The following is a 27,660-nucleotide window of genomic DNA, read 5'->3' on the forward strand; positions in this document are numbered from 1 at the left end:
ACTGTTAGAATTCTTTATTAACATGATGCATTAGAAATTTCAATAAAATGAACCCAAAATATTTTTACACTAGGTACTAATAAGGTTAGGATTTAAGATGTGGTTTCTTCAAACAGAACGTCTAGAGCCACTTCTCAGATATTAAAAAAGTTCAAGGTTGTTAATAGAATCAATTATTGGCTTTCTGGATGTCTTCAGCAGCTTTTTCTTTAAGCTCTTGATTATATCTGTAAAGAAAAGAAAAAAGGAAATGGAAAGATTCTTTGATCTTGTTTCACAAGTACTGTACAACTGAAAAATGGTACATTGGCCAGTCAAAGGGCAAATCCTGCTCGTGGGAACACCAAACGGTAGATTTTGCCATGAGTAGTTTAGCATTCCCCAAGCAGTGGTCACTACAAGTGAAATGTATTATTACATGGTGGTCATCGTTGTAATAAAAAGATGGCCTGGTGCTGTCAGAATTGGAGCAACTCGTACAGAAAAGGCTTTTTGTACAGGTTAATAGAGGATGACGAATAGGCCCCACATCTTTACCACATCCATATGATCCAATACAGGTGATGGCTACATGAATATCTCCAATGCTCTCATAGCTATATGAACTTTTTTTTCTTCTCTTTCAATTAACCCCATTCCGAGCGCAATAATACGCCAACGTCAAAATCCCTCCCTTTGATGTGGGCTCCGGCACTGAGCCCACATCTTTCCCTGCGCGTGCCAGCTATTTTAAACAGCCGACATGTGACTAACAGCCGCGGGTGGGATCGCGATCCACCCACGGCTGTTAAAAAGTGCTGATCTAACAGCTTCGGATAAGCACTTATCCGAATAGCTAGAGCACTTACTGAACAGCTGCCTCAGGAACCGAGCGCTCCTGCTAATCAGCTGTTCAGCGCTGCAGCTATGGTTGACATTGCCGAATTGCCACGCATTCCACCCAGCGGTCAGCGCTCATAGCAAGTGAGCATTTCAGGTGACCTGATCATCGCCTGTGTGTAGAAGAGGCGATCAGATAACTGCAGCTTCTAGTCTCCCATGGAGACTACTGAACCATGCACAAAGTAAGACAAAAAAAAGTTTTTAAAAATATATGAGAAAAAAAAAAAAAAAAGAAGGGTATACAAAAAGATAAAATCACCCCCCTTTTGCCCATTCAAAATAAAACAAAGACAAATATCAAACCAACACATATTTGGTATTCCTGCGTTCAAATCGCTCGATCAACGTAAAAAAACAAAAATTAACCAGCTCGCTAAACGGTGTAACGAGAAAAATAAATAAATAAATAAAAAAAGCCAGAGTTACATTTTTTTTGGTCGCCACTACATTGCAATAAAATGCAATAATGGGCGATTAGAAAATTGTATTCTAACAACATGCTATAAAAAGAAAAAAAAAAAAATCAGCTTGGCGCGCAAAAAGTAAGTCCTCACCAGCCCCAGATGACGAAAAATGGAGATGGCTACTGGTCTCAGAGCACGGATCTATCTATCTATACATACAGTACAGACCAAAAGTTTGGACACACCTTCTCATTTAAAGATTTTTCTGTATTTTCATGACTATGAAAATTGTACATTCACACTGGAGGCATCCAAACTATGAATTAACACATGTAGAATTATATACTTAACAAAAAAGTGTGAAACAACTGAAATTATGTCTTATTTTCTAGGTTCTTCAAAGTGGCCACCTTTTGCTTTGATGACTGCTTTGCACACTCTTGGCATTCTCTTGATGAGCTTCAAGAGGTAGTCACCGGGAATGGTCTTCCAACAGTCTTGAAGGAGTTCCCAGAGATGCTTAGCACTTGTTGGCCCTTTTGCCTTCACTCTGCGGTCCAGCTCACCCCAAACCATCTTGATTGGGTTCAGGTCTGGCGACTGTGGAGGCCAGGTCATCTGGCGTAGCACCCCATCACTCTCCTTCTTGGTCAAATAGCCCTTACACAGCCTGGAGGTGTGTTTGTGGTCATTGTTCTGTTGAAAAATAAATGATGGTCCAACTAAACGCAAACCGGATAGAATAGCATGCCACTGCAAGATGCTGTGGTAGCCATGCTGGTTCAGTATGCCTTCAATTTTGAATAAATCCCCAACAGTGTCACCAGTAAAGCACCCCTACACCATCACACCTCCTCCTCCATGCTTCACGGTGGGAACCAGGCATGTACAGTCCATCCGTTCACCTTTTCTTCGTCGCACAAAGACACGGTGGTTGGAACCAAAGATCTCAAATTTGGACTCATCAGACCAAAGCACAGATTTCCACTGGTCTAATATCAATTCCTTGTGTTCTTTAGCCCAAACAAGTCTCTTCTGCTTGTTGCCTGTCCTTAGCAGTGGTTTCCTAGCAGCTATTTTACCATGAAGGCCTGCTGCACAAAGTCTCCTCTTAACAGTTGTTGTAGAGATGTGTCTGCTGCTAGAACTCTGTGTGGCATTGACCTGGTCTCTAATCTGAGCTGATGTTAACCTGCGATTTCTGAAGCTGGTGACTCGGATAAACTTATCCTCAGAAGCAGAGGTGACTCTTGGTCTTCCATTCCTGGGGCGGTCCTCATGTGAGCCAGTTTCTTTGCGCGTGATGGTTTTTGTAACTGCACTTTGGGACACTTTCAAAGTTTGCCCAATTTGCCCATCTTAAAGTAATGATGGCCACTCATTTTTCTTTACTTAGAATTTGTATTATGGCAAGAAAAATGCAGCTAAGTCTATTCAGCAGGACTATCAGTTGTGTATGCACCAGACTTCTGTACAACACAACTGATGGTCCCAACCCCATTTATAAGGCAAGAAATCCCACTTATTAAACCTGACAGGGCACACCTGTGAAGTGAAAACCATTCCCGGTGACTACCTCTTGAAGCTCATCAAGAGAATGCCAAGAGTGTGCAAAGCAGTCATCAAAGCAAAAGGTGGCTACTTTGAAGAACCTAGAACATAAGACATATTTTCAGTTGTTTCACACTTTTTTGTTAAGTATATAATTCCACATGTGTTAATTCATAGTTTTGATGCCTTCAGTGTGAATTTACAATTTTCATAGTCATGTAAATACAGAAAAATCTTTATATGAGAAGTTGTGTCCAAACTTTTGCTCTGTACATTATATATATATATCTCTCTATCTATAATATAACGCTGGGAGCGTCACTCTGTCCGAAGCCTTTATAGACTGCGCAAGCGCCGGCGCAGTCTGGACCCCAGAGTGACGCTCCCAGGAGATTGCGGTGTGCGTAAGCACTGAATGCACACCGCGATCTCCAACGGAGAAGCAGGGACGTGCCAGGAGGGTGAGTATGCTATATTCACCTGTCCCGTTCCAGTGATGCGCGCTGCTCCGTCCTCCACATCCTCTGCTTGTGACGTTCAGGTCAGAGGGCGCGATGACGCGCTTAATGCGCGACGCCCTCTGACTGAACAGTCACAGCCAGAGGACCCGGAAGACGGAGCGGCACGCAGCACTGGATCAGGGCCAGGTGACTATAGCAAGTGTCGGAGGCCTGAGCTAGTGGAGACTCCGGCACCTGACCCCCACAGCGCACCGGTGTCCCCGCCTGCTCAGGCCCCCCAGCACTCGGCGCCCAGCGACGATAGGTGAGTATTTTTTTTTTTTTTTTTTTTATTGCAGCAGCATACAGGGCATATAATACTATGGAGCATCTTATGGGGGCCATCAACATTTAAGGAGCAGCGTATGGGGCATATGGATGGGAGCAGCACATGACAGAACTGTGGCGCAGGATGGGAGCAGCACATGACAGAATAGGGCAGCACATGACAGAACGGGGGTGCAGGATGGCAGCAGCAGCACATGACAGAACGGGGGTGCAGGATGGCAGCAGCAGCACATGACAGAACGGGGGTGCAGGATGGAAGCAGCACATGACAGAATGGAGGCGCAGGATGGAAGCAGCACATGACAGGATGGGGGCGCAGGATGGGAGCAGCACATGACAGGATGGGAGCAGCACGTGACAGGATGGGGGCGCAGGATGAGAGCAGCACATGAAAGAATGGGGCGCAGGATGGGAGCAGCACATGAAAGCATGTGGGTGCAGGATGCAAGCACTACATGACAGGATGAGGGCGCAGGATGGGAGCAGCACATAACAGCATGGGGGCGCAGGATGGTAGCACCACATAACAGCATGGGGGCGCAGGATGGGAGCACATGACAGAATGAGGGCTCAGGAAGAGAGTAGCACATGACAGGATGGGGGCGCATGATGGTAGCAGCACATGACAGGATTGGGGTGGAGTATGGTAGCAGCACATGACAGGATTGGGGTGGAGTATGGGAGCACCACATGACAGGATTGGGGTACAGGATGGGACCACCACATGACAGGATGAGTGCTCAGGAAGACAGTAGCACATCACAAGATGGAGGCACACAAAACAGGATGGGGGCTGCACATGACAGGATGGGGGCGCAAGATGGTAGCAGCACATGACAAGATTGGGGCGCGGGATGGAGACCATATACCAATATAAATGCTCGCCACCCGGGCGTAGAACGGGTTCAATAGCTATATATATATATATATATATATATATATATATATATATATATATATATATATATATATATATATATATATATAATTGTCTAAGGGTCACTTCCGTCTGTCTGTCCTTCTGTCTGTCACGGATATTCATTGGTCGCGGCCTCTGTCTGTCATGGAATCCAAGTCGCTGATTGGTCGCGGCAAAACAGCCACGGCCAATCAGCGACGGGCACAGTCCGTAAGAAAATGGCCGCTCCTGTCTCCCTGCAGTCAGTGCCCGACGCCCGCATACTCCCCTACAGTCACCGCTAACAGACCGCGTTATGCCGCGGGTAACGCACTCCGTTACCGCTGCTATTAACCCTGTGTGTCCCCAACTTTTTACTACTGACGTTGCCTATGCAGCATCAATAGTAAAAAATGTAATGTTAAAAATAATAAATTAAAAAAAAAACCCTGCTCCGTAGCTCGCGAGACCGCCAAGTCATCTGGGTAATTTCACAATGCATCCTGGGAACGGAAGATGGCGGCAGCCGCGCTCCCATCGCCAGAGTGCCGTTGGATCCCAGGGGGTGAGTATGTAACTATTTTTTATTTTAATTCTTTTATTTTTTTTTTTTTTAACAGGGATATGGTGCCCACACTGCTAAATACTGCGTGGGCTGCGTTATATACTACATGGCTGCTATATACTACGTGGGCAGTACTATATACTACATGGCTGCTATATACTACGTGGGCAGTACTATATACTACATGGCTGCTATATACTACGTGGGCAGTGTTATAAACTACATGGCTGCTGTATACTACGTGGCCTGTGTTAGATACTGCGTGGGCTGCGTTATATACCACATGGCTGCTATATACTACGTGGGCAGTGTTACATATTATGTGGCCTGTGCTATATATTGCGTGGCCTGTATTAACGCATCGGGTATTCTACAATATGTATGTATGTATGTATGTATGTATGTATGTATGTATGTATGTATGTATGTATGTATGTATGTAGCAGCCACATACTATATAGTACAGGCCACGTACTATTTGTATGCTATATACTACGTGGCCTGTGCTATATACTATGTGGCTGCTATATACATACATATTCTAGAATACCCGATGCGTTAGAATCGGGCCACCATCTAGAGTGTGAGTGTATATATATTTATTAGCTGAAGAGCCCGGCGTTGCCTGGGCATAGTAAATATCTGTGGTTAGTTATAGCACCTCACTTCTCTTATTTTCCCATCACGCCTCTCATTTTCCCCATCACATCTTTCATTTTCCCCCTCACATCTCTCATTTTCTCCCTCACACCTCTCATTTTCCCCCTCACTCCTCTCATTCCCCCCTAACACTTGTCATTTCGACCTCACATCTGTCATTTTCCGATCACTCCACTATTTTCCCTCACTCCTCTCATTTTGCAGTCACACCTCTCATTTTCACCTCAGTATATACATGTTTGTCATCTCCCTTATATATAGTATATACCTGTATGTCATCTCCTGTATATAGTATATACCTGTATGTCATCTCCCCTGTATATAGTATATACCTCCTGTGTCATCTCCCCTGTATATAGTATATACCTGTATGTCATCTCCTCCTATATATAGTATATACCTGTATGTAATCTCCTCCTGTATATAGTATATACCTGTGTGTCATCTCACCTATATATAGTATATATCTGTGTGTCATCTCCTCCTGTATATAGTATATACCTGTATGTCATCTCCTCCTGTATATATTATATACCTGTATGTCATCTCCTCCTGTATGTAGTATGTACCTGTATGTCATCTCCTCTATATAGTATATACCTGTGTCATCTCTCCTGTATATAGTATATATCTGTGTGTCATCTCCTCCTGTATATAGTATAGATCTGTATGTCATCTCCTGTATTAGACCTCGTTCACACGTTATTTGGTCAGTATTTTTACCTCAGTATTTGTAAGCTAAATTGGCAGCCTGATAAATCCCCAGCCAACAGTAAGCCCACCCCCTGGCAGTATATATTAGCTCACACATACACATAATAGACTGGTCATGTGACGGACAGCTGCCGGATTCCTATATGGTACATTTGTTGCTCTTGTAGTTTGTCAGCTTATTAATCAGATTTTTATTTTTGAAGGATAATACCAGACTTGTGTGTGTTTTAGGGCGAGTTTCGTGTGTCAAGTTGTGTGTGTTGAGTTGCGTGTGGCGACATGCATGTAGCGACTTTTGTGAGATGAGTTTTGTGTGGCGACATGCGTGTAGCAACTTTTTGTGTGTCGAGTTGCATGTGACAGGTTAGTGTAGCAAGTTGTGTGCAGCAAGTTTTGCGCATGGCGAGTTTTGCGCGTGGCGAGTTTTATGTGTGGTGCCTTTTGAGTATGTGCAAGTTTTGTGTGAGGCAACTTTTGCATGTGTTGCAACTTTTGTGCATGTGGCAATTTTTCCGCGTGTGCAAGTTTTGCGTGTGGCGAGTTTTCCATGAGGTGAGTTTTGCACGTGTGGCGAGTTTTGCATGTGGAGAGTTTTACGCGTGGCGAGTTTTGAGCGGCGACTTTTGTGTTTCGACTTTTATGTGGCGAGGTTGATGTATGTGTGGTGAAATGTGCGCTGAGGGTGGTATATGTGTTCGAGCACGTGGTAGTGTGTGGCGCATTTTGTGTGTGTGTTCATATCCCCGTGGTGGTGTGGTGATTATCCCATGTCGGGGCCCCACCTTAGCAACTGTACAGTATATACTCTTTGGCGCCATCGCTCTCATTCTTTAAGTCCCCCTTGTTCACATCTGGCAGCTGTTAATTTGCCTCCAACACTTTTCCTTTCATTTTTTTCCCCCATTATGTAGATAGGGGCAAAATTGTTTGGTGAATTGGAAAGCGCGGGGTTAAAATTTCACCTCACAACATAGCCTATGACGCTCTCGGGGTCCAGACGTGTGACTGTGCAAAATTTTGTGGCTGTAGCTGCGACGGTTCAGATGCCAATCCCGGACATACACACACACACACACACACATTCAGCTTTATATATTAGATATATAGATATATGTCTAAGGGGTACTTCCGTCTGTCTGTCCTTCTGTCTGTCACGGATATTCATTGGTCGCGGCCTCTGTCTGTCATGGAATCCAAGTCGCTGATTGGTCGCGGCAGCCATGACAGGCAGCTGGCGAGACCAATCAGCGAAGGCCACAGTCCGATTAGTCCATCCCTACTCCCCGGCAGTCAGTGCCTGGCGCCCGCTCCATACTCCCCTCCAGTCACCGCTCACACAGGGTTAATGCCAGCGGTAACGGACCGCGTTATGCCGCGGGTAACTCACTCCGTTACCGCCGCTATTAACCCTGTGTGACCAAGTTTTTACTATTGATGCTGCCTATGCAGCGTCAATAGTAAAAACATCTAATGTTTAAAAATAATTTAAAAAAATAAAAAATCATTATATACTCACCTTCCGCCGGCAGGTTTCAGTGGCAAGGATGGTATAAGCGAAGGACCTGCCATGATGTCACGGTCATGTGACCGCGACGTCATCACAGGTCCTGCGCGCCTGCACGAGAAGGACCTGCCATGACGTCACGTTCATGTGACCACGACGTCATGGCAGGTCCTTCTTGCGCAGGCGCGAAGAAGCTGCGGTACCATGGGACAGGCAGGGTCAGCGCCAGGAGCAGGTGAGTATTTCATAGTCACCTGTCCGCGTTCCATCCGCCGGCCGCCGCTCCGTCTTCCCGTCCTCTTGCAGCGACTGTGCAGGTCAGAGGGCGCGATGACGTATTAGTGTGCGCGCCGCCCTCTGCCTGAACAGTCAGTGTGGAGAGACGGGTCACTGAGGAGCAGCGACGAGAGGTGAGTATGTAATTTGTTTTTTTTTTATTATTGCAGCAGCAGCAGCATTACATGTGGCACAATGCTGTATGGAGCGTCTATGGGGCCATAAAGAACTGCATGGAGCATTATATGGGGCATCTATGGGGCCATAAACAACTGCATGGAGCATTATATGGGGCATCTATGGGGCCATAACTGCATTGAGCATTATATGGAGCATCTATGGGGCCATAACTGCATGGAGCATTATACTACGTGACTGGGCAATATACTACGTGGACATGCATATCCTAGAATACCCGATGCATTAGAATCGGGCCACCATCATATATATATATATTTTATGTTATATTTATTTATTTATTTTTTTAATTTAAACAAACGTTTGGAATTTATTTTCACCACTAAAAAAAAAAAAAAACCAACAACTGTGGGATTGCCCTTTTTTTGCAATTTCACTGCACTTGGAATTTTGTTCCCGTTTTCCAGTACAAAATGTGTTAAAACCAATGGTGTTCAAAAGTACAACTTGTCCTGCAAAAAACAAGCCCTCACATGGCCATATTGATGAAAACAAAAAAGTCATGGCTCTAGGAAAAAGGTGAGCGAAAAAAGAAAATGCAAAAAGGAAAATACCTCCGGTCATGAAGGGGTTAATCAAACTGTGAGATGGCTTTTCTGTGGTCTCCTTGTTGATTTTGTGGTACAATTTTGACCATTTTTTATTCAATTTTTGAGGAGGCCAGGTGACTAGAGAAAAACCAGTAGAATCCTCATTCTTCACTTTGTTTCTTCTTGTATGGTGCCGGACTAACTTGCTTGGTGAGAAAAGTTTAAGCAGCAGCAATAAATGAGGAAAAAGATGCAGAAGACCCTAATCTAGCAGCTATGGTACTGGTAGTAATCTGTGGCAGCAGGGCCAGAGCCCGGAACACCTCCTGCTGCTTCTTCTGACTAGTAGAGTCACACCACCACAATGACCCTTAATCAGAAGGGATCCCAGAAGGTAAGGGTACCGTCACACAGTGCCATTTTGATCGCTACGACGGCACGATCCGTGACGTCGCAGCGTCGTATGATCATCGCTCCAGCGTCGTAGACTGCGGTCACACGTTGCAATCACGGCGCTGGAGCGATGCCGAAGTCCCCGGGTAACCAGGGTAAACATCGGGTTACTAAGCGCAGGGCCGCGCTTAGTAACCCGATGTTTACCCTGGTTACCAGCGTAAACGTAAAAAAAAAAACAGTACATACTTACATTCCGGTGTCTGTCCCCCGGCGTTCTGCTTCTCTGCACTGTGTAAGCACCATAGCCGGAAAGCAGAGCGGTGACGTCACCGCGTCACCGCTGCGCTCGCTTTCCGGCCGGCGCTCACAGTGCAGAGAAGCTGAGACGCCGGGGGACAGACACCGGAATGTAAGTATGTACTGTTTGTTTTTTTTACGTTTACGCTGGTAACCAGGGTAAACATCGGGTTACTAAGCGCGGCCCTGCGCTTAGTTACGCGATGTTTACCCTGGTTACAAGCGAAGACATCGCTGGATCGGTGTCACACACAACGATCCAGCGATGTCAGCGGGTGATCAAGCGACGAAAGAAAGTTACAAACGATCTGCTACGACGTACAATTCTCAGCGTGATGTCTGATCGCTGCTGCGTGTCAGACACAGCGATATCGTAACGATATCGCTAGAACGTCACGAATCGTGCCGTCGTAGCGATGAAAATGCCACTGTGTGACGGTACCCTAAGAGAAGACTCTCAGGGCTCTGATCCGGCGGCCAAGGAATACTGATGTGGTCGCTGGACCGAGCTTCCGCCAACCCTTTTTCTCAACTCTAGCAGCTGTCTATTCTGGAGAATTGAGGCAGAGGGACTTGCTTTTCGATTTTCCATTGCAGAAGTCCAAAAGCCAGAAGTTTAATTGCTCTGTTCACACACCCGTAAGAGCTGTTTTTTTTGTGAGACCTTTTTTTCCATTTTGGGGTATAAATAATATATGTTAATTTATTTATTTTTTTTTTTTTTAAGGATTGGTGGAAGTTGAAAAAAATAGCAATTCTGCCATAGTCTTTGGCAATACAGTATAGTTGCCATTTCTTTGGGTGCACAGCTAGTACGGATGACATTTTAGAATTACATTTGCTGAAAGCGATTAAGAGCCAATAGAGGAGAATTCTGCCCTCTGCCATTAGGAAACCTTTTGCAATGGCTATCCCAAACACACAGGATAGGGTACCTTTACTCCTGGTCACCAAATACAATTTCAGGACAGTGCCTCAGACACACAACACCTTTATCTTTCACCAGATCAACTGTAGAAATGGCAGTCTCTGAACACATACCTCCATATTCTGAACAGCTGTGACCCTCCAGCGCAGCCAACAAAAAAGTTCACAGCAAAGAGAGACCAGTTTTTAGGGATAATCACAAGCGAGTATCGTGACCATATGAGTCCTAGTGAAGAAAAGAGTTGTAACTGATTAGCATATACATGATTAACACACAATAAATGTTAGTAGTATATATGCAAAGCTAAAAGGAATCTGTCAGTAGGATCATCCATCCAAAGCCATCCATATGGGCATGTAGGTCACAGGGAAAGGAATAAAACGATCCATTGAGGATCGCAGATATCAAGTTGTTACTTATACTGAGAAAAGGAATCTCCGCCATTCTCTGCTGGCCACAAAAAAAATCTCTCAGTCCAAATAATATTATTGTACTCCTTGTCACCTCCAAAAATACTAAATAAACCACTTACACAGGTATGCAGGGACTTAGCCCCTGTAGCAGAGAGTCGTTTTTATGGCAATGAGTGCATTTTTAGTGCAGATGTGCGGGATGTGGTGCACCCTTGGCGTATATCACTGCACAGTCTCACTTTTCATACTGAGCATTTAGTCATCTTGCTTGAGTGCTGTCATTCAGTGGCTCTGCACTTACACAAGGACACTGCAGCCGCATGCACAGTCATTATCAGCTTCCATCGCTGGCCATAGACAGGAGAGAGGACAGCCAGCAATGACATTCTGTGAGCGTGGCTGCAGCGTCCTTGAGCGGGAGCACAGCCACTGATTGTCAGCACTCAAGCAAGAGCTGCCCGATGGAGTTCATCAAGATACGACCATCAGCGGCTCTGCACGTCCACACTGACACTGCAGCCATGCTTACAGTCGAACTGCTCGGCCCTCGTTGCTGCCTGTGCTTTGTGGGCACAACTTGATACCATACTGGAACCAGGAGAGTCAGCGGTGAGAGCCGGCAATCACAAGGAGCGTGGCTGCAGAGATCAGGCCGCACTTGAGAGCCGACAATCACAAGGAGCGTGGCTGCAGAGATCAGGCCGCACTTGAGAGCTGGCAATCACAAGGAGCGTGGCTGCAGAGTCCAGGCTGCACTTGAGAGCCGGCAATCACAAGGAGCGTGGCTGCAGAGATCAGGCCGCACTTGAGAGCCGACAATCACAAGGAGCGTGGCTGCAGAGATCAGGCTGCACTTGAGAGCCGGCAATCACAAGGAGCGTGGCTGCAGAGATCAGGCCGCACTTGAGAGCCGACAATCACAAGGAGCGTGGCTGCAGAGATCAGGCCGCCCTTGAGAGCCAACAATCACAAGGAGCGTGGCTGCAGAGTCCAGGCTGCACTTGAGAGCTGGCAATCACAAGGAGCGTGGCTGCAGAGTCCAGGCCGCACTTGAGAGCCGACAATCACAAGGAGCGTGGCTGCAGAGATCAGGCTGCACTTGAGAGTTGGCAATCACAAGGAGCGTGGCTGCAGAGTCCAGGCCGCACTTGAGAGCTGACAATCACGATACGAAGAAGTGGTCCATATGTAAATTAAGGAGGATAACTACGCACTGAGCATTCTGGCAACAACAAGGCTGCACCAAAGCTCGCACTGATGTTTATGGCAACTACACCAACAACCTATGTTCAACATGACTCACAAACCCCAAAATGTCTAACTGACCCGTAGCCGTGAGTACTCCTGACTGAGCCGGACTTAATTTGTCTGCTGGTCTGGTCATATCCGCCAAGCCGGCGATCACCAAGCCCTACAGTTTATAGCAAAGACAGAAAAAACACAGTTACTACATAGCAGGGTACAAATACGATATCATTCACTTTTACATCCCCCTTCTTGTGATGTGACAGGATCTAGGAATCGCAGGAGACATTGAACACCCACCAGACATACGGCCGCGCTCAATGGGAATATTGATCAGATCACTGCCATATACAATTGTGGAAAAGTGCAGCACATTATAACCCACAGCACAACATATAAACCCAGCTAATGGTGAGCATGGTGGAGCAGTAGACCGCCCTGTAGGCTACAAGCAGCAGCGATCACGTGTGATATCAGACCGTGGAATCATCTGTATTCAGCAGGCGACACGTGGAAACATACAAGCCACAGAACGTTACATGTACAATTATTATTATGCCGACCCCAAGTGGAAGACAAAAGTCACAGAACTCTATTCCCACCGGCTTCTTACATCATGCCAACACAAAAACAGTTTATTAGGGTCAAGTCAGCATAGAAAAGGACAAAGGCGTGAAAATCCATTGGAATACCAAAAACTATCCATCTAAATCAGTTACTTGTGCTAAGCTGCATTCATAAACTGCCAAAATACTGAGCGCAGGATGATGCAGGGACAGAGACCCTGATTCCAGTGATTTGTCACTTATTAAGATGCATTCTACAGGTTTTTTTTGTTTTTTTTTACTTTAAATATTTTTATTGGGTTTTAACAACATTGATATGAAAACAGAACATTCCAATTACGTTCAATAATAATATTAACAATGTCAACCTTTTTATTGTTATGTTATCGTTAAAAATTAGAATATAATAATCAGCTTGATGAGGTATTAATATAAGATCTTACATGAACCAAACAATTTGTGTGTGTGCTAGAGAAATGTAAAGAAGAAAGGAGGGCGGAAAGAGAAAGAATGGGAAAGTAAAGAAGGTGGGAGAAAACAAAAGCAGCACTTCAGAGCAGCCCACATCTACCACGACATTCTATGTCAAGTATTTTTTCTCACGACCAGATTGTCAGGTCATTGCCCTCACTGAATAATAGCCAACATGACCATTGGGCTGAGAAGCTCGGAGGTGATTGGTACCAGGTGTAATCAGGGTTTCCGTTGTCAGAATACTGTGACCCTCTTCCACCCACAGTGAGAGTTTGTGTGGATTTCCAACCATGTGTAATGACGGACTTCTCCATAGGCACCCTCTAACAGCTGTTCTCTGCAGCAGAGTAATGGAAAGCAGGCCTAGGGAAGGTGCGACAATTGTATGCCATAACCCACAAACCAATGGGCATTGCCACCACATATCTAACACCGAGGGAAAGATACTCTGCAGCACAGTGGGACAGCGGGACTAGAGTTCAGAACATTTTTCAATATTTGGTTTGGATCACGAACATAGCTGAACGTAATTGGTGTGAATGGGAGTAGAAATGAGCAAATCTGTTTGGAAACGATCGTCAAACATAAATTCGGCACGACTAGGGTGCCAATATGGCAAATTTGGATTCGGCGATAGTTTCCAAACATATTCAAGCAAACTAGCTGTAAACGGTAACGGCTGGATAGGATCTTAGAGGTTGGAACAGTGAGGGTTTCACCTGCGCTGAATCTGGGGATCAACTTCTGCGGTTTATGGGGTAACGCATTTTGAAGTTTCAAACTTCTTCATTTGGACAAGACCACAGCCAATACACAGGTGATGGCATGCAAGTATACAATATATAGACAAGCGGTTCAAATTTGGGGGGGGGGGGGGGGGAACAAGAAAGAAAGAAAAAAAGAAAAACATTACATCTAAAACACATCAAAGAAAATAATAAAAATTATTTTTAATAAATGAATTAAAATTGGGATTGCACCAGACTGACTGGAGGTGTTTCAGTTTTGCCAATCAGTGGCGGGGGTAGGGTCCTACATGGCCGCACGGTTACTGGTCTTCATGTGATCATCTCCTGCTGATAAATCACAGATTTTTTATCAAAACTACACCAAGTAGTCCAGCAAATGACATCACTGGAGTCAGGGTCTCAGTCTCTACCTGATACGTCTCTCAGATTATAACCTGCTAGTTCATCATCTGCATGGCTCCAAGAGGCAACATATAAAGGCTGGAAACAGGACGCGGTCACAATGAAGAGTCCGCCGCCTTGGAGGCCATGTCCTGCTTACCGCATTGCTACAATATAAATGAAGCCAAGCCATCGCTGACAGGATCCATGGCGGTGCCCTCACGGACAGCTCCTGCCAGATGCAGGAGAGTACAAGCCCACTTTAACTCATCAGGTTTCCATAGACTTCAATGTTAAAGAGACAGATGCAGTTGAAATCAGGTTTTTATTTTTAAGAAAATATAAAGCTGAACTCTGGATTGTTTAGAATGGTAAATCTAGAAAATTGGCACTGCATTCCTGCCACAGAACATTGAGGAAGTGCTATATTATGTCTATGTGGAATTTTGGAAAATTCGAAATGCCCCACATATTGTAGGCTTTTTAGTCCAAGAGAGGTGTCTTATCAGGACAGGGACCCAAATATAAGGTGCGCACTGACGCTGCAGTTGGGTTCATACACACTGGCCAATCTATGTGCTAAGTACCTTCTTTTTACTGTAAATTTCCTTAGAGCAATATTGTATTTCCAATATTCCACATGTACATAATATAGCAATCACACAATGTTCTATGGCAGGAACGCAGTGCCAATTTTCTAGATTTCCTATTCTAAACAATCCAGAGTACAGCTTTATATTTTCTTAGTTTTTTTTGACTGGACAGAAAAGCTGTGTCTGTAGCCTTACTACCTTCCAGCAGAGGGCGCACTACTGAAGCACCTCCGAGGACATGAACCCTGCCAAAGACAAGTACTAGGGGAACATACCCTTAGGCTACTTTCACACTAGCGTCGTACTCGGCCCGTCGCAGTGCGTCGGGCCGACGTACCGACGCTAGCAGTGAATGCGCCGCACAACGGGGGCAGCAGATGCTGTTTTTCCACGCATCCGCTGCCCCATTGTGAGATGCGGGGAGGTGGGGGCGGAGTTCTGGCCGCGCATGCGCGGTCGGAAATGGCGGACCGTTGGCACAAAAAAACGTTACATGTAACGTTTTTTGCTGCCGGCGGTCCGCCAAAAACACAACGCAACCATTGCAACGTGTGTGCATACGTCGCAATGCGTCGCCAATGTAAATCTATGGGGAAAAAAACGCATCCTGCAGACAACTTTGCCGGATGCGTTTTTTCGCCAAAACGACGCATTGCGACGTATGCAAAAAAACGCTAGTGTGAAAGTAGCCTTAATGACCGGTATTGTATGTTTCCACATTCAGGATTCGCTGTGGATTGGACGCAGAGTACGGCCGCATACACCCTATGTATAGGATGCAGTGATTCCACACGGTTCAATGAACACATGTGGAATCACCGTGTGTACAACAGGGGGCAGCGCTTTGGACAGAGCGCTGCCTTTACGGAACGAGGAAACATAGCCTAAAGGGGTTGTTTACTACCTGGACACAAACCAGGTGTAAACGTGTAAAATAAAAATGACATTCGCCTCCCACACTGTCCTGCGCTAAGGCCCGCATGCCATGGTTATGTCACGTGCTGCAGCCAATAAGCAGTCACTAATGGGCTGCGTCACTCATTCGCTTCAAAACGACCTCAGACGTGAGACCACTGCAGCGCATCAGCGCCCCCTGATTGCTATGTCATGTGAGTGCTGGGATGTCGGTGCTAGAGATGAGTTTCTGCTATTTTGACACTGGGGATTAGAGTATATAAGAAGGGGTGGTCCGAATAGTGGACAACCCCTTTAACTCCACACACAGGAATCTGAATATATTATACTTGGAAGGATGCAATAACGGACATACATTTACATATCAGAAGTCAGACATTGACACACGTTGAAAACAAATTACCCATTTCATTATTGGAGCCCAGAAAAAGACAGTCTTGGGTCCTAGAACAAGAAAGAGACAAGTGATAGATGGCAGCAGCTTCTTACGGGAAGACATAATCAGCGGGTGTTGTGGGTATACAGAGGCACCAACAGGCGACCACGGCTGCATGGCGCGTGCAACGTATGCGTTTAGCTTAGGCATCAACATACACTGTGTGCAGAATTATTAGGCAAGTTGTATTTTAGATGATTATTTTTATTATTGATCAACAACTATGTTCTCAATCAACTCAAAAGACTCAAATATCAAAGCTTAATATTTTTTGAAAGTTGGAGTGTTTTTTTTTTAGATTTGGCTATTTGAGGGTATGTGTCCACGGGCCATATTACATCCGGAATAGCTGCGGATTGAACGCTGCGTAGAGCCGCAGCGTTCAATCCGCAGCGTCCAGATGTTACAGCATAGTGCAGGGGATTTTATGAAATCCCGTCTCCACTATGCGTGGTAACACATGCGGCATGTCTCTTTAGATCGCAGCATGTCCATTTACCTTGCGGTGACGCTGCGCCGCCGCAAGGTAAAACACAGGGCCCTATGTGTGGGGTGCGATGATTCCGAATGTGTGCAATGAACACATCCGGAATCATTGAGTCTACAGAAGGGGGCGGCGCTTTGGGCGGAGCGAGTTTTCCGCTCCGTCCAAAGCGCCGGCCATCCCGAATGTGGACACATACCCTTAGGAGGATATCTGTTTGTGTAGAATTATTAGGCAACTTAATAAAAACCAAATATAATCCCATCTCACTTGTTTATTTTTACCAGATAAAGCAATATCACTGGAAATTTTTTTAGAAATAAACGTTTCTGACATGCAAAAACAAAATCCCCAAAAATTAGTGACCAATATAACCACCTTTCTTTATGATGACATTCAACAGCCTTCCATCCATAGATTCTGTCAGTGTCTTGATCTGTTTACGATCAACATTGCGTGCAGCAGCCACCACAGCCTCCCAGACACTGTTCCGAGAGGTGGACTGTTTTCTCTCCCTGTAGATCTCACATTTTATGAGGGACCACAGGTTCTCTATGGGGTTCAGATCAGGTGATGGAGCATCTTCCTGCATGAAAATCATGTTTTTCTTGAACGATACTGACTTCTTCCTGTACCACTGCTTGAAAAAGTTGTCTTCCAGAAACTGGCAGTAGGTCTGGGAGTTGAGCTTCACTCCATCCTCAACCCGAAAAGGTCCCACAAGTTCACACGACTGATTACCTTTTCATGGACCTTTTCTATTCACCATGTGTTATCAATAACAACGTCCAAGGGCAAAGACTAGAGAACAAGGAAACTCTTGTTTTGCACCTGCAGTAGGCCCATACGCCCGACAATGGTGCATGACAGAGCACACGGTGACTATGTCAGCCCATACGCCCGACAGTGTTGCATGACAGAGCACACGGTGACTATGTCAGCCCATACGCCCGACAGTGGTGCATGACAGAGCACACGGTGACTATGTCAGCCCATACGCCCGACAGTGGTGCATGACAGAGCACACGGTGACTATGTCAGCCCATACGCCCGACAGTGGTGCATGACAGAGCACACGGTGACTATGTCAGCCCATACGCCCGACAGTGGTGCATGACAGAGCACACGGTGACTATGTCAGCCCATACACCCGACAGTGGTGCATGACAGAGCACACGGTGACTGCCAGTACATATGCCCGACAACGGTGCATGACAGAGCACACGGTGACTATGTCAGCCCATACGCCCGACAGTGGTGCATGACAGAGCACACGGTGACTATGTCAGCCCATACGCCCGACAGTGGTGCATGACAGAGCACACGGTGACTGTGTCGATACATACGCCCAACAGTGGTGCATGACAGAACACACGGTGAGTATGTCGGCACATATGCCCGAATGCCATTGTGTATGCGGGGAGGGTGGGGGATTTGGACATAAGCCCTGATGGAAGCACTGAACGTGGGGAAGAACACAATGTGAAAAGGGGCGAAGGGAAAACTGATGAGATTAGGCGACAGCAGCGAGGCAGTGCTCACACATTGCGGCTGCAGGGCATTTTTAGTGGGGGGCACGAATACCACAATGTCTTTCACATGGTTTTTGAAAATTGTATCAAAACATGGCATTAGCAAAAAACACCTAACTGCGCCCATGTGAACGCAGCCTTAAATTGCTTCTTTTTCTAACTAGAAGTAATTGATCTTAACCAACAAGCCACACAGCCCAGTGACTGGCTGCAGCACCGAGAATGTGACAGCGTAGCTGCAGCTGGTCATCAGAGTGCGGCGCTGTGGAGGAGAGACTGCACTGTACCCGGTAAGGGCAAGTAGCGCTCAGGTTATCTTCTATTTATCCAGGCTAATATCACTACTTACCGTAAATATAATGAAAAAAGCAATATAAGAGTAATATCAGGATTGGTATATGGGGCTTTTGTGAACTGTTTTTCTTTCACTGTGATTTTTGCAATAAAGGTTTTTCTTGTCTAATCCTGATATTACTCATATATTGCTTTTTTCATTATATTTAAGTGGTGGTATTAGTCTGGATATACTGTAACTGCTATAGTGGTGACCCCCACACACTATTACTGCATTGTGATATAGTATGGCTCCAAATCCTATTAAATGGACTCACTGTCATTTATATATCACTCAGCCGGTGTTAGAATTAAAGTCTCTGCCCCTACTTTCTGCTGCTTACTGATTGCCCTGTTGTGTTTCCACGTCCCGGTGACACTTCAGTCTAGCGGGGGCCACATAGACCCCTATTTATAAAGAATGGAGTTTTGTACATCAGTCTTAAAAGTAGCACTCTGGCGTTTTAGTTTTTTTTTCAATGCCGGAGTGGTATCTCTAATGTCGCCTTCTAGTTACCTGCCGCCATCATCGTCCGTTATTGGCGCCACTCCAGTCGTCCTCTGCGGTTGTGATCTGCCCGATCACTCCAGTGTTTGCTGCAGAGCCGGGTGTCAATGCAAACCTATGGGAGGGCGGCTCAGGACAGAAGCCACAGCTTTTAGGTTTTCTTCCAGAAGTTATTCACATGCAATCCATTTTTCACCAGTCATTTTGCAAACCAACATTGGGCTCGGCTTTCTGAGCACCGCCTCAGGTATCACTCAGACAGCCGCTATTTGTGTATGAAGGCCAGCCATGTTTTCCACTGACAGCACTCGTGCCTGTGATAGTCTATGGGGCCAGTCACAAGTCAGGAATATTGTGGAGACATCACCGATTCTGATCAAAATCGCCAATGCAAGACTAAGGGTCTATGAATACAAAAAAGAAAAAAAAGATTGATCCGCACTCAGGAGTCATCTGAATGTGATTGATCTTCACAGACTGTCACATGAGAGCGGATGGAGAAACACTGACTTATGGCTGAGGCCTTACTGGGCTCACATCACTGTTTATCCTCAGTGGGTATATCAGGACAGGACCAGCAAGTTTACTGATCCTCTAGTGAGATCCAGGCCTCCATATTGTTGAGCTGTGAATATCCCACCCCACCACAGATTGGAGAGGAAGCTGCCTATTAGTGGTGTGTGAGGTTATTCTGAGCTCAGCATTCAGAGATGTGATAGAGCTGCAACAAAGAAAACATTTATTTGGTTAAAATGACAGCATGGATCCCAGTAAGTGACACATTGCCGGAATTGGGGTCTGTGCCCGGATATCATGCTGTTCTCAGATGGGGTAATAAACCTGTTGACAGATTCCCCTTAAGTGGAGTGGCAGAGTACATTACTGAATGCTGCTCCATTTTCACACGATCAAGTGGTCACTAAGTGTCCCAATGGTAGCCCCCCCCAGCACGGAGGCGTTACAGGCCCCCCCTCCCCCAGCACGGAGGCGTTACAGGCCCCCTCCCCCAGCACGGAGGCGTTACAGGCCCCCGTCTCCCAGCACGGAGGTGTTATAGGCCCCCGTCTCCCCCAGCACGGAGGCATTATAGGCCCCCAGCACGGAGGTGTTACAGGCCCCCCTCTCCCCCAGCACGGAGGCATTATAGGCCCCCTCCCCCAGCACGGAGGTGTTACAGACCTCCCTCTCCCCCAGCATGGAGGCATTATAGGCCCCCTCCCCCAGCACGGAGGCGTTACAGGCCCCCCTCTCCCAGCACGGAGGCGTTACAGGCCCCCCTCTCCCAGCACGGAGGCGTTACAGGCCCCCCTCTCCCAGCACGGAGGCGTTACAGGCCCCCGTCTCCCAGCACGGAGGTGTTATAGGCCCCCCTCTCCCCCAGCACGGAGGCATTATAGGCCCCCCACCCCCAGCACGGAGGTGTTACAGGCCCCCCTCTCCCCCAGCACGGAGGCATTATAGGCCCCCTCCCCCAGCACGGAGGTGTTACAGACCTCCCTCTCCCCCAGCATGGAGGCATTATAGGCCCCCTCCCCCAGCACGGAGGTGTTACAGGCCCCCCTCCCCCAGCACGGAGGCGTTACAGGCCCCCCTCTCCCCCAGCACGGAGGCATTACAGGCCCCCCTCTCCCCCAGCACGGAGGCATTATAGGCCCCCTCCCCCAGCACGGAGGCGTTGCAGGCCCCCCTCTCCCCCAGCACGGAGGCGTTGCAGGCCCCCCTCTCCCCCAGCACGGAGGCGTTAGGCTATGTGCACACGTTGCGGATTTTGCTGCGGATCCGCAGCAGTTTTCCATGCGGGGTACAGTACAATGTTACCCTATGGAAAACAAAATCCGCAGTGCACATGCTACGGAAAAATCCGCGCGGAAACACTGCGGGAAAAAAAGAAGTAGCATGTCACTTCTTTCTGCGGATTCCGCAGCGGTTTTCAACCTGCACCAATAGGAAAGTGCAGTTGAAAACCCGCAGAGGAATCCACAGAAGAAACCGCGTGAAAATCCGCAGTGAAAACCGCAGTGGTTTTGCACTGCGGATTTTCCAAATCCGCTGCGGAAAAATCCGCAGCAAATTCCGCAGCGTGTGCACATACCCTTACAGGCCCCATTCTCCCCCAGCACGGAGGCGTTACAGGCCCCCCTCTCCCCCAACACGGAGGCATTATAGGCCCCCTCCCCCAGCACGGAGGCGTTAAATGCCCCCTCCCCCAGCACGGAGGCGTTATATGCCCCCTCCCCCAGCACGGAGGCGTTACAGGCCCCCCTCTCCCCAGCACGGAGACGTTATAGGCCCCCCACCCCCAGCACGGAAGCGTTATAGGCCCCCCCCAGCACGGAGGCGTTATGGGCCCACATGGAGGGTCCTCGGCTTCCAACCCTCCCTGCCCATCATCTACATGAGCATTCTGTGCCGCAGCTGGTGATGGGCACAAAACGGTAATGTGTCCTAAATACTGGCCGAGTGCCGGGACCTCTGAGAAGCAGTGTACACAGGTGGCAGCAGCAAAGAAATGTGTGGCCCTCGGGGATGGTGAGCTCGCCGTCGGGGACACTGGCGCGCTATAGTGCCGGCCCCCGCGAGTGGACTCCCCCGCCTGCTCCGGGCCCCGGCACTAGCGATACTTACCTCTCCCGGTTCCAGCGTCTTCCATCCTCTGACTGTGACGTTCAGGTCAGAGGGCGCGATGACGTCACCAGTGCGCGCCCTCTGCCTGAGCAGTCGCAGCACAGAGAGCAGGAAGACGCTGACGGTGAGGAGTCCAGAGCAGAGCAGCGTCAAGCAACGAGAGGTATTTCATTTTTTTTTTTTTTTAAATATTTGGAGCAATATATGGGGACCATCAGAAGGGGCCCATAAATGGAGCATTATATGGGGCTAATTCTATATGGAGCATCTTATGGGGCCAATAATATAGGAAGCATCTTATGAAGCCAATTCTATAGGGAGCATTATATGGGGTCAATTTAATATGGAGCATCTTATGGGGCCAATTCAATATGGCGCAGTATATGGGGCCAATTACATATGGAGCAGTATATGGGGCCAATAATATATGAAGCATCTCATGGGACAAATTATATATGGAGCATTTTATATGGCCAATTATTTTTGGAGCATTATATGGGACCCATTCTGTAAGGATTATTATATGGGGCCCATTCTGTATGGAGCAATATATGGGACTCAGTATACTGTATGGGGCCGATCATATACGTATGGAGCATTATACGAGGCCTATTATATATGGAGCAATAGATGGGGCCCATCATATACTGTATGGAGAATTATATGTGGCTAACTATACTGTATGAAGCATTATATGGGGTCAATTCCGTATGGAGCAATATAAGCGGCTCATTCTGTATGGAGCACTCTGTGGTGCCCATTATACTGTTTGGAGCATTATATGAGGCTCATTATTCTGTATGGAACATAATATTGGGCTCATTCTGTTTGGAGCAATATATGGTGCTCATTATTCTGTATAGAGGACTATGTGGTGCCAATTATACTGTATGGAGCACTATATGGGGACTGTCTGTCCGCAGTCTCTGATATCATGTCCGCTCTGTATCTGAAACTCAACCTCTCCAAAACTGAACTTCTTCTGCTCCCGTCTTCTACTAACCTCCCTAAATCTGACATTTCTCTCTCCGTGGGTGGCACCATAATAACACCCCGGCAGCAGGCATGCTGTCTGGGTGTTATGTTTGACTCCGATCTCTCCTTCACCTCCCACATACAATCTCTTGCCCGCTCGTGCCGCTTACACCTAAAGAACATCTCTAGAATCCGCCCTTTTCTCACCATGGAGACAACAAAAACCCTCACTGTCGCCCTAATCCACTCCCGTCTGGACTACTGTAACGCTCTATTAATTGGCCTCCCCCTCACGCGACTTTCCTCTCTCCAGTCCATCCTTAATGCAGCAGCCAGGGTTGTCCATCTGGCTAATCGTTACTCGGACGTGTCCGCTCTTCGCCAGTCGTTACACTGGCTGCCCATTCATTACAGGATACAATTCAAAGTTCTTGTTCTCACCCACAAAGCCCTCCACAGTGCGGCACCCCCTTACATCTCCTCCCTCATTTCTGTCTATCATCCTAGCCGACCGCTGCGCTCTGCAAATGACTTTCGACTAACCTCTGCACTAATCCGTACCTCCCACTACTGACTCCAAGACTTCTCCCGTGCTGCGCCAATCCTCTGGAATGCTCTACCCCAAGATATTAGGTCCATCTACAACTTGCATAGTTTTAGGCGCTCGCTCAAAACACATTTGTTCACAGCGGCCTATCACATTCCCTAATCAAACTCATTTTATGTTTGTGTGTGTGTGTAGCCCATTCGCTATCTCCATCTACCCCCCACCCCCTGAAGATGGCTGGACCATCATTGTAAATACATCATTGTAAATACACACCTGTACTTTGTATCTCCCCATCTCATTGTAGATTGTAAGCGCTCACGAGCAGGGTCGTCTTATTTTGCTTTATTACTGTATTGTTAACATTGTTACCTATGACTGCTGTGTTTGAAACTGTTAAACTGTAAAGCGCTGCGGAATATGTTGGGGCTATATAAATAAAGATTATTATTATTATTATACTGTATGGAGCACTATATGGGGCCATTATACTGTGTGGGGCAATATATGGGGCTCATTATTCTGTATAGAGGACTATGTGTTGCCAATTATACTGTATGGAGCACTATATGGGGCCATTATACTGTATGGGGCAATATATGGGGCTCATTATTCTGTATAGAGGACTATGTGGTGCCAATTATACTGTATGGAGCACTATATGGGGCCATTATACTGTATGGGGCAATACATGGGGCTCATTATTCTGTTTGGAGCACTATGTGGTGCCTATTATACTGTATGGAGCACTATATGGGGCCATTATACTGTATGGGGCAATATATGGGGCTCATTATTCTGTATAGAGGACTATGTGTTGCCAATTATACTGTATGGAGCACTATATGGGGCCATTATACTGTATGGGGCAATACATGGGGCTCATTCTGTTTGGAGCAATATATGGGGCTCATTATTCTGTATAGAGGACTATGTGGTGCCAATTATACTGTATGGAGCACTATATGGGGCCATTATACTGTATGGGGCAATATATGGGGCTCATTATTCTGTATAGAGGACTATGTGTTGCCAATTATACTGTATGGAGCACTATATGGGGCCATTATACTGTACTAGATTGTGGCCCGATTCTAACGCATCGGGTATTCTAGAATATGCATGTCCCCGTAGTATATGGACAATGATGATTCCAGAATTCACGGCAGACTGTGCCCGTCGCTGATTGGTCGAGGCAACCTTTATGACATCATCGTCGCCATGGCAACCATTATGACATCTACGTCGATGCTGTGCCCGGCGCTGATTGGTCGAGGCCTGGCGACCTCGACCAATCAGAGACGCGGGATTTCCAGGACAGACAGACAGACGGAAAAACCCTTAGACAATTATATATATAGATGGGGCAATATATGGGGCTCATTATACTGTATGGAGCACTATATGGGACCATTATACTGTATGGAGCAATACATGGGGCTCATTATTCTGTTTGGAGCAATATATGGGGCTCATTATTCTGTATAGAGGACTATGTGGTGCCAATTATACTGTATGGAGCACTATATGGGGCCATTATACTGTATGGGGCAATACATGGGGCTCATTATTCTGTTTGGAGCAATATATGGGGCTCATTATTCTGTATAGAGGACTATGTGGTGCCAATTATACTGTATGGAGCACTATATGGGGCCATTATACTGTATGGGGCAATACATGGGGCTCATTCTGTTTGGAGCAATATATGGGGCTCATTATTCTGTATAGAGGACTATGTGGTGCCAATTATACTGTATGGAGCACTATATGGGGCCATTATACTGTATGGGGCAATATATGGGGCTCATTATTCTGTATAGAGGACTATGTGTTGCCAATTATACTGTATGAAGCACTATATGGGGCCATTATACTGTATGGGGCACTATATGGGGCTCATTATACTGTATGGAGCACTATATGGGACCATTATACTGTATGGAGCAATACATGGGGCTCATTATTCTGTTTGGAGCAATATATGGGGCTCATTATTCTGTATAGAGGACTATGTGGTGCCAATTATACTGTATGGAGCACTATATGGGGCCATTATACTGTATGGGGCAATACATGGGGCTCATTCTGTTTGGAGCAATATATGGGGCTCATTATTCTGTATAGAGGACTATGTGGTGCCAATTATACTGTATGGAGCACTATATGGGGCCATTATACTGTATGGGGCAATATATGGGGCTCATTATTCTGTATAGAGGACTATGTGTTGCCAATTATACTGTATGGAGCACTATATGGGGCCATTATACTGTATGGGGCAATATATGGGGCTCATTATACTGTATGGAGCACTATATGGGACCATTATACTGTATGGAGCAATACATGGGGCTCATTATTCTGTTTGGAGCAATATATGGGGCTCATTCTGTATAGAGGACTATGTGGTGCCAATTATACTGTATGGAGCACTATATGGGGCCATTATACTGTATGGGGCAATACATGGGGCTCATTATTCTGTTTGGAGCAATATATGGGGCTCATTATTCTGTATAGAGGACTATACTGTCCGGTTTCTGAGCTAATGTAGAATGCACAATAGATAGCACTCATGTAATGTAAGAAGTGAAATCTTTGGCATTGTACTATACCTATATTTCTCTGCCGTATCCATGCATTATGAATTGTGGTATGTGTTTAAGCGGCCCATGAAAACCTGGAGCCGGCCCTGCTTCCCCCCGGGATGTTGAGTTGTGACCTCTGCCGGGTCAGTCTCCGGGAGCACACAGGACGGGCACAGCGGCCAGGCTGCCATCTAGAATCCTCCTCCACCTCACGAGCACAGGTGACCTCTGCCAGGTGAGCTGACGGGCGGCCGCTGCCCTACCTGCCGGGTGATTGTAGAAGGGCCTCAGCTTTGCCGGGAGCATCAGCTCGATCTTATCCAGCGCTCGGTGGTAGGACGCCCTCAGCCCGACCGCTGCCATCTTGTCCTGCAGGGAGATGCTCCGGTTACCAGCCCGCAGACGCAGCAGTCACCAGCGGAACTGAGCGCTCAGTGTCCCCACAAGGTCCTCCACAGAGGCGTAGCACGATCGCAATGTTCCTATTGGCGCAGAGCTGTGACAGGAGGCCCCGCCTCTTCCGGGTGTCTGCACCAATCGTTGCTCAGGGCTGGGAGCCGCGCGTTCTCTGTGTTCGGTAGCAGTACTGTGTGGGGCCGCGGTGGCATCTGCTGCATGGAGCTGTCTGCACATGCGCCCTCCATCCACCCAACTGCCAGGGAAGTGGTACCTAGGGCACAAGTACACAGGACGGGTGCAGCAGAGACGCAGCATCTTACGGGCTTCACACTGTGCTGTTCAGTTGGGTGTGTGTAGGGTGTGTTCACAGGGTGTGTTCACATCGTGCTTTTTGCGGCGTATGCCCCCCTGACATTTGTAGTGTTGGCAGGAGAAACCCTGCTATTACGCGCGCTTTTCATGCATTTGTTCTTTTCAGTATTCAGTTGCACAAGTAATGAAAACGCAGAAAAAATGGTGAAAAATTGCTGTACGCCGCAGGTTTACTGTCACCGTAGACCGTTATCCGTTGCCCTCTTTCCACATGAACCCTCAGGGGAAACACGACAAGTGACCACGTCCCTACACTGGCTAGCAATGCATGGCGGAAATCCGCCCTCAGTGTAAAACCGCCTGTGCTGCTTATGTGGTTGTGCCTGTAAAAAAAGAGTCTAAAAAATGCTGGTTAATGGAAATGTACAGCTGTTGCCATAGCAACTAATAAAGTTGTTTCATTTTCTAATCGGGGTCTTGAATAGCATGACATTTGCTTACTGTGGAGAACTGCTCCAAATCCACGGCACATCGCAAAAAGACCCCCGCAAACGCCACAGGACAAGCCACCCTAACACAGGGGGAAAACCTGACCGATAAGGGCTCATACTATACATGCGCTATTATTATTATTTACGGTATTATTATTATTATACATTTTTTATCATTTATTCCATGGCGCTTTACATGTGAAAAGGGGGCAATTATAGACAAATACAACTAAACATGAGCAAACAACAAGGCACACAGGTAAATAAGGAGGGAGGACCCTGCCCGCGAGGGCTCACAGTCTGCAGGGGATGGGTGAGGATACACTAGGGGAGGGTAGAGCTGGTTGTGCGGAGGTACAGTAGACTGGGGATCACTGCAGGCTGTAGGCTTGTTGGAAGAGGTGGGTCCTCAGGTTCTTTTTGAAGGTTTCCGTGGTAGGCGAGAGTCTGATGTGTTGTGGTAGAGGGTTCCAGAGTATGGGGGAAGCACGGGAGAAGTC

The 27,660-nt window shown here is 46.9% G+C and overlaps 1 protein-coding gene across 1 annotated transcript; it reads right to left on the minus strand.

Annotated features, from left to right (window-relative positions):
- MPC2 (mitochondrial pyruvate carrier 2) lies at positions 1-26,540 on the minus strand. Its single transcript, XM_077295420.1, has 5 exons — positions 26,222-26,540; positions 16,331-16,371; positions 12,331-12,415; positions 10,705-10,816; positions 1-227 (listed from the first exon to the last, which is right to left on the minus strand). Exons 1-5 carry the CDS (start codon positions 26,319-26,321, stop codon positions 170-172), a joined length of 396 nt encoding a protein of 131 aa, XP_077151535.1. The 5' UTR covers positions 26,322-26,540; the 3' UTR covers positions 1-169.
- Between the last annotated feature and the right edge of the window lie 1,120 nt (positions 26,541-27,660).

Source organism: Ranitomeya variabilis, chromosome 3 (genome assembly GCF_051348905.1).
Source record: "Ranitomeya variabilis isolate aRanVar5 chromosome 3, aRanVar5.hap1, whole genome shotgun sequence".
Taxonomy (NCBI): domain Eukaryota; kingdom Metazoa; phylum Chordata; class Amphibia; order Anura; family Dendrobatidae; genus Ranitomeya; species Ranitomeya variabilis.

Excerpts from the sequence above, each read along its gene's own strand:
- MPC2 (XM_077295420.1), bottom strand. The coding sequence starts at position 26,321 with ATGGCAGCGGTCGGGCTGAGGGCGTCCTACCACCGAGCGCTGGATAAG. Across the intron at positions 10,817-12,330 it reads AGGAGTACTCACGGCTACGG|GACTCATATGGTCACGATAC; the intron begins GTCAGTTAGACA and ends TTTCTTCACTAG. Across the intron at positions 228-10,704 it reads CAGCTGTTCAGAATATGGAG|ATATAATCAAGAGCTTAAAG; the intron begins GTATGTGTTCAG and ends TTTTCTTTACAG.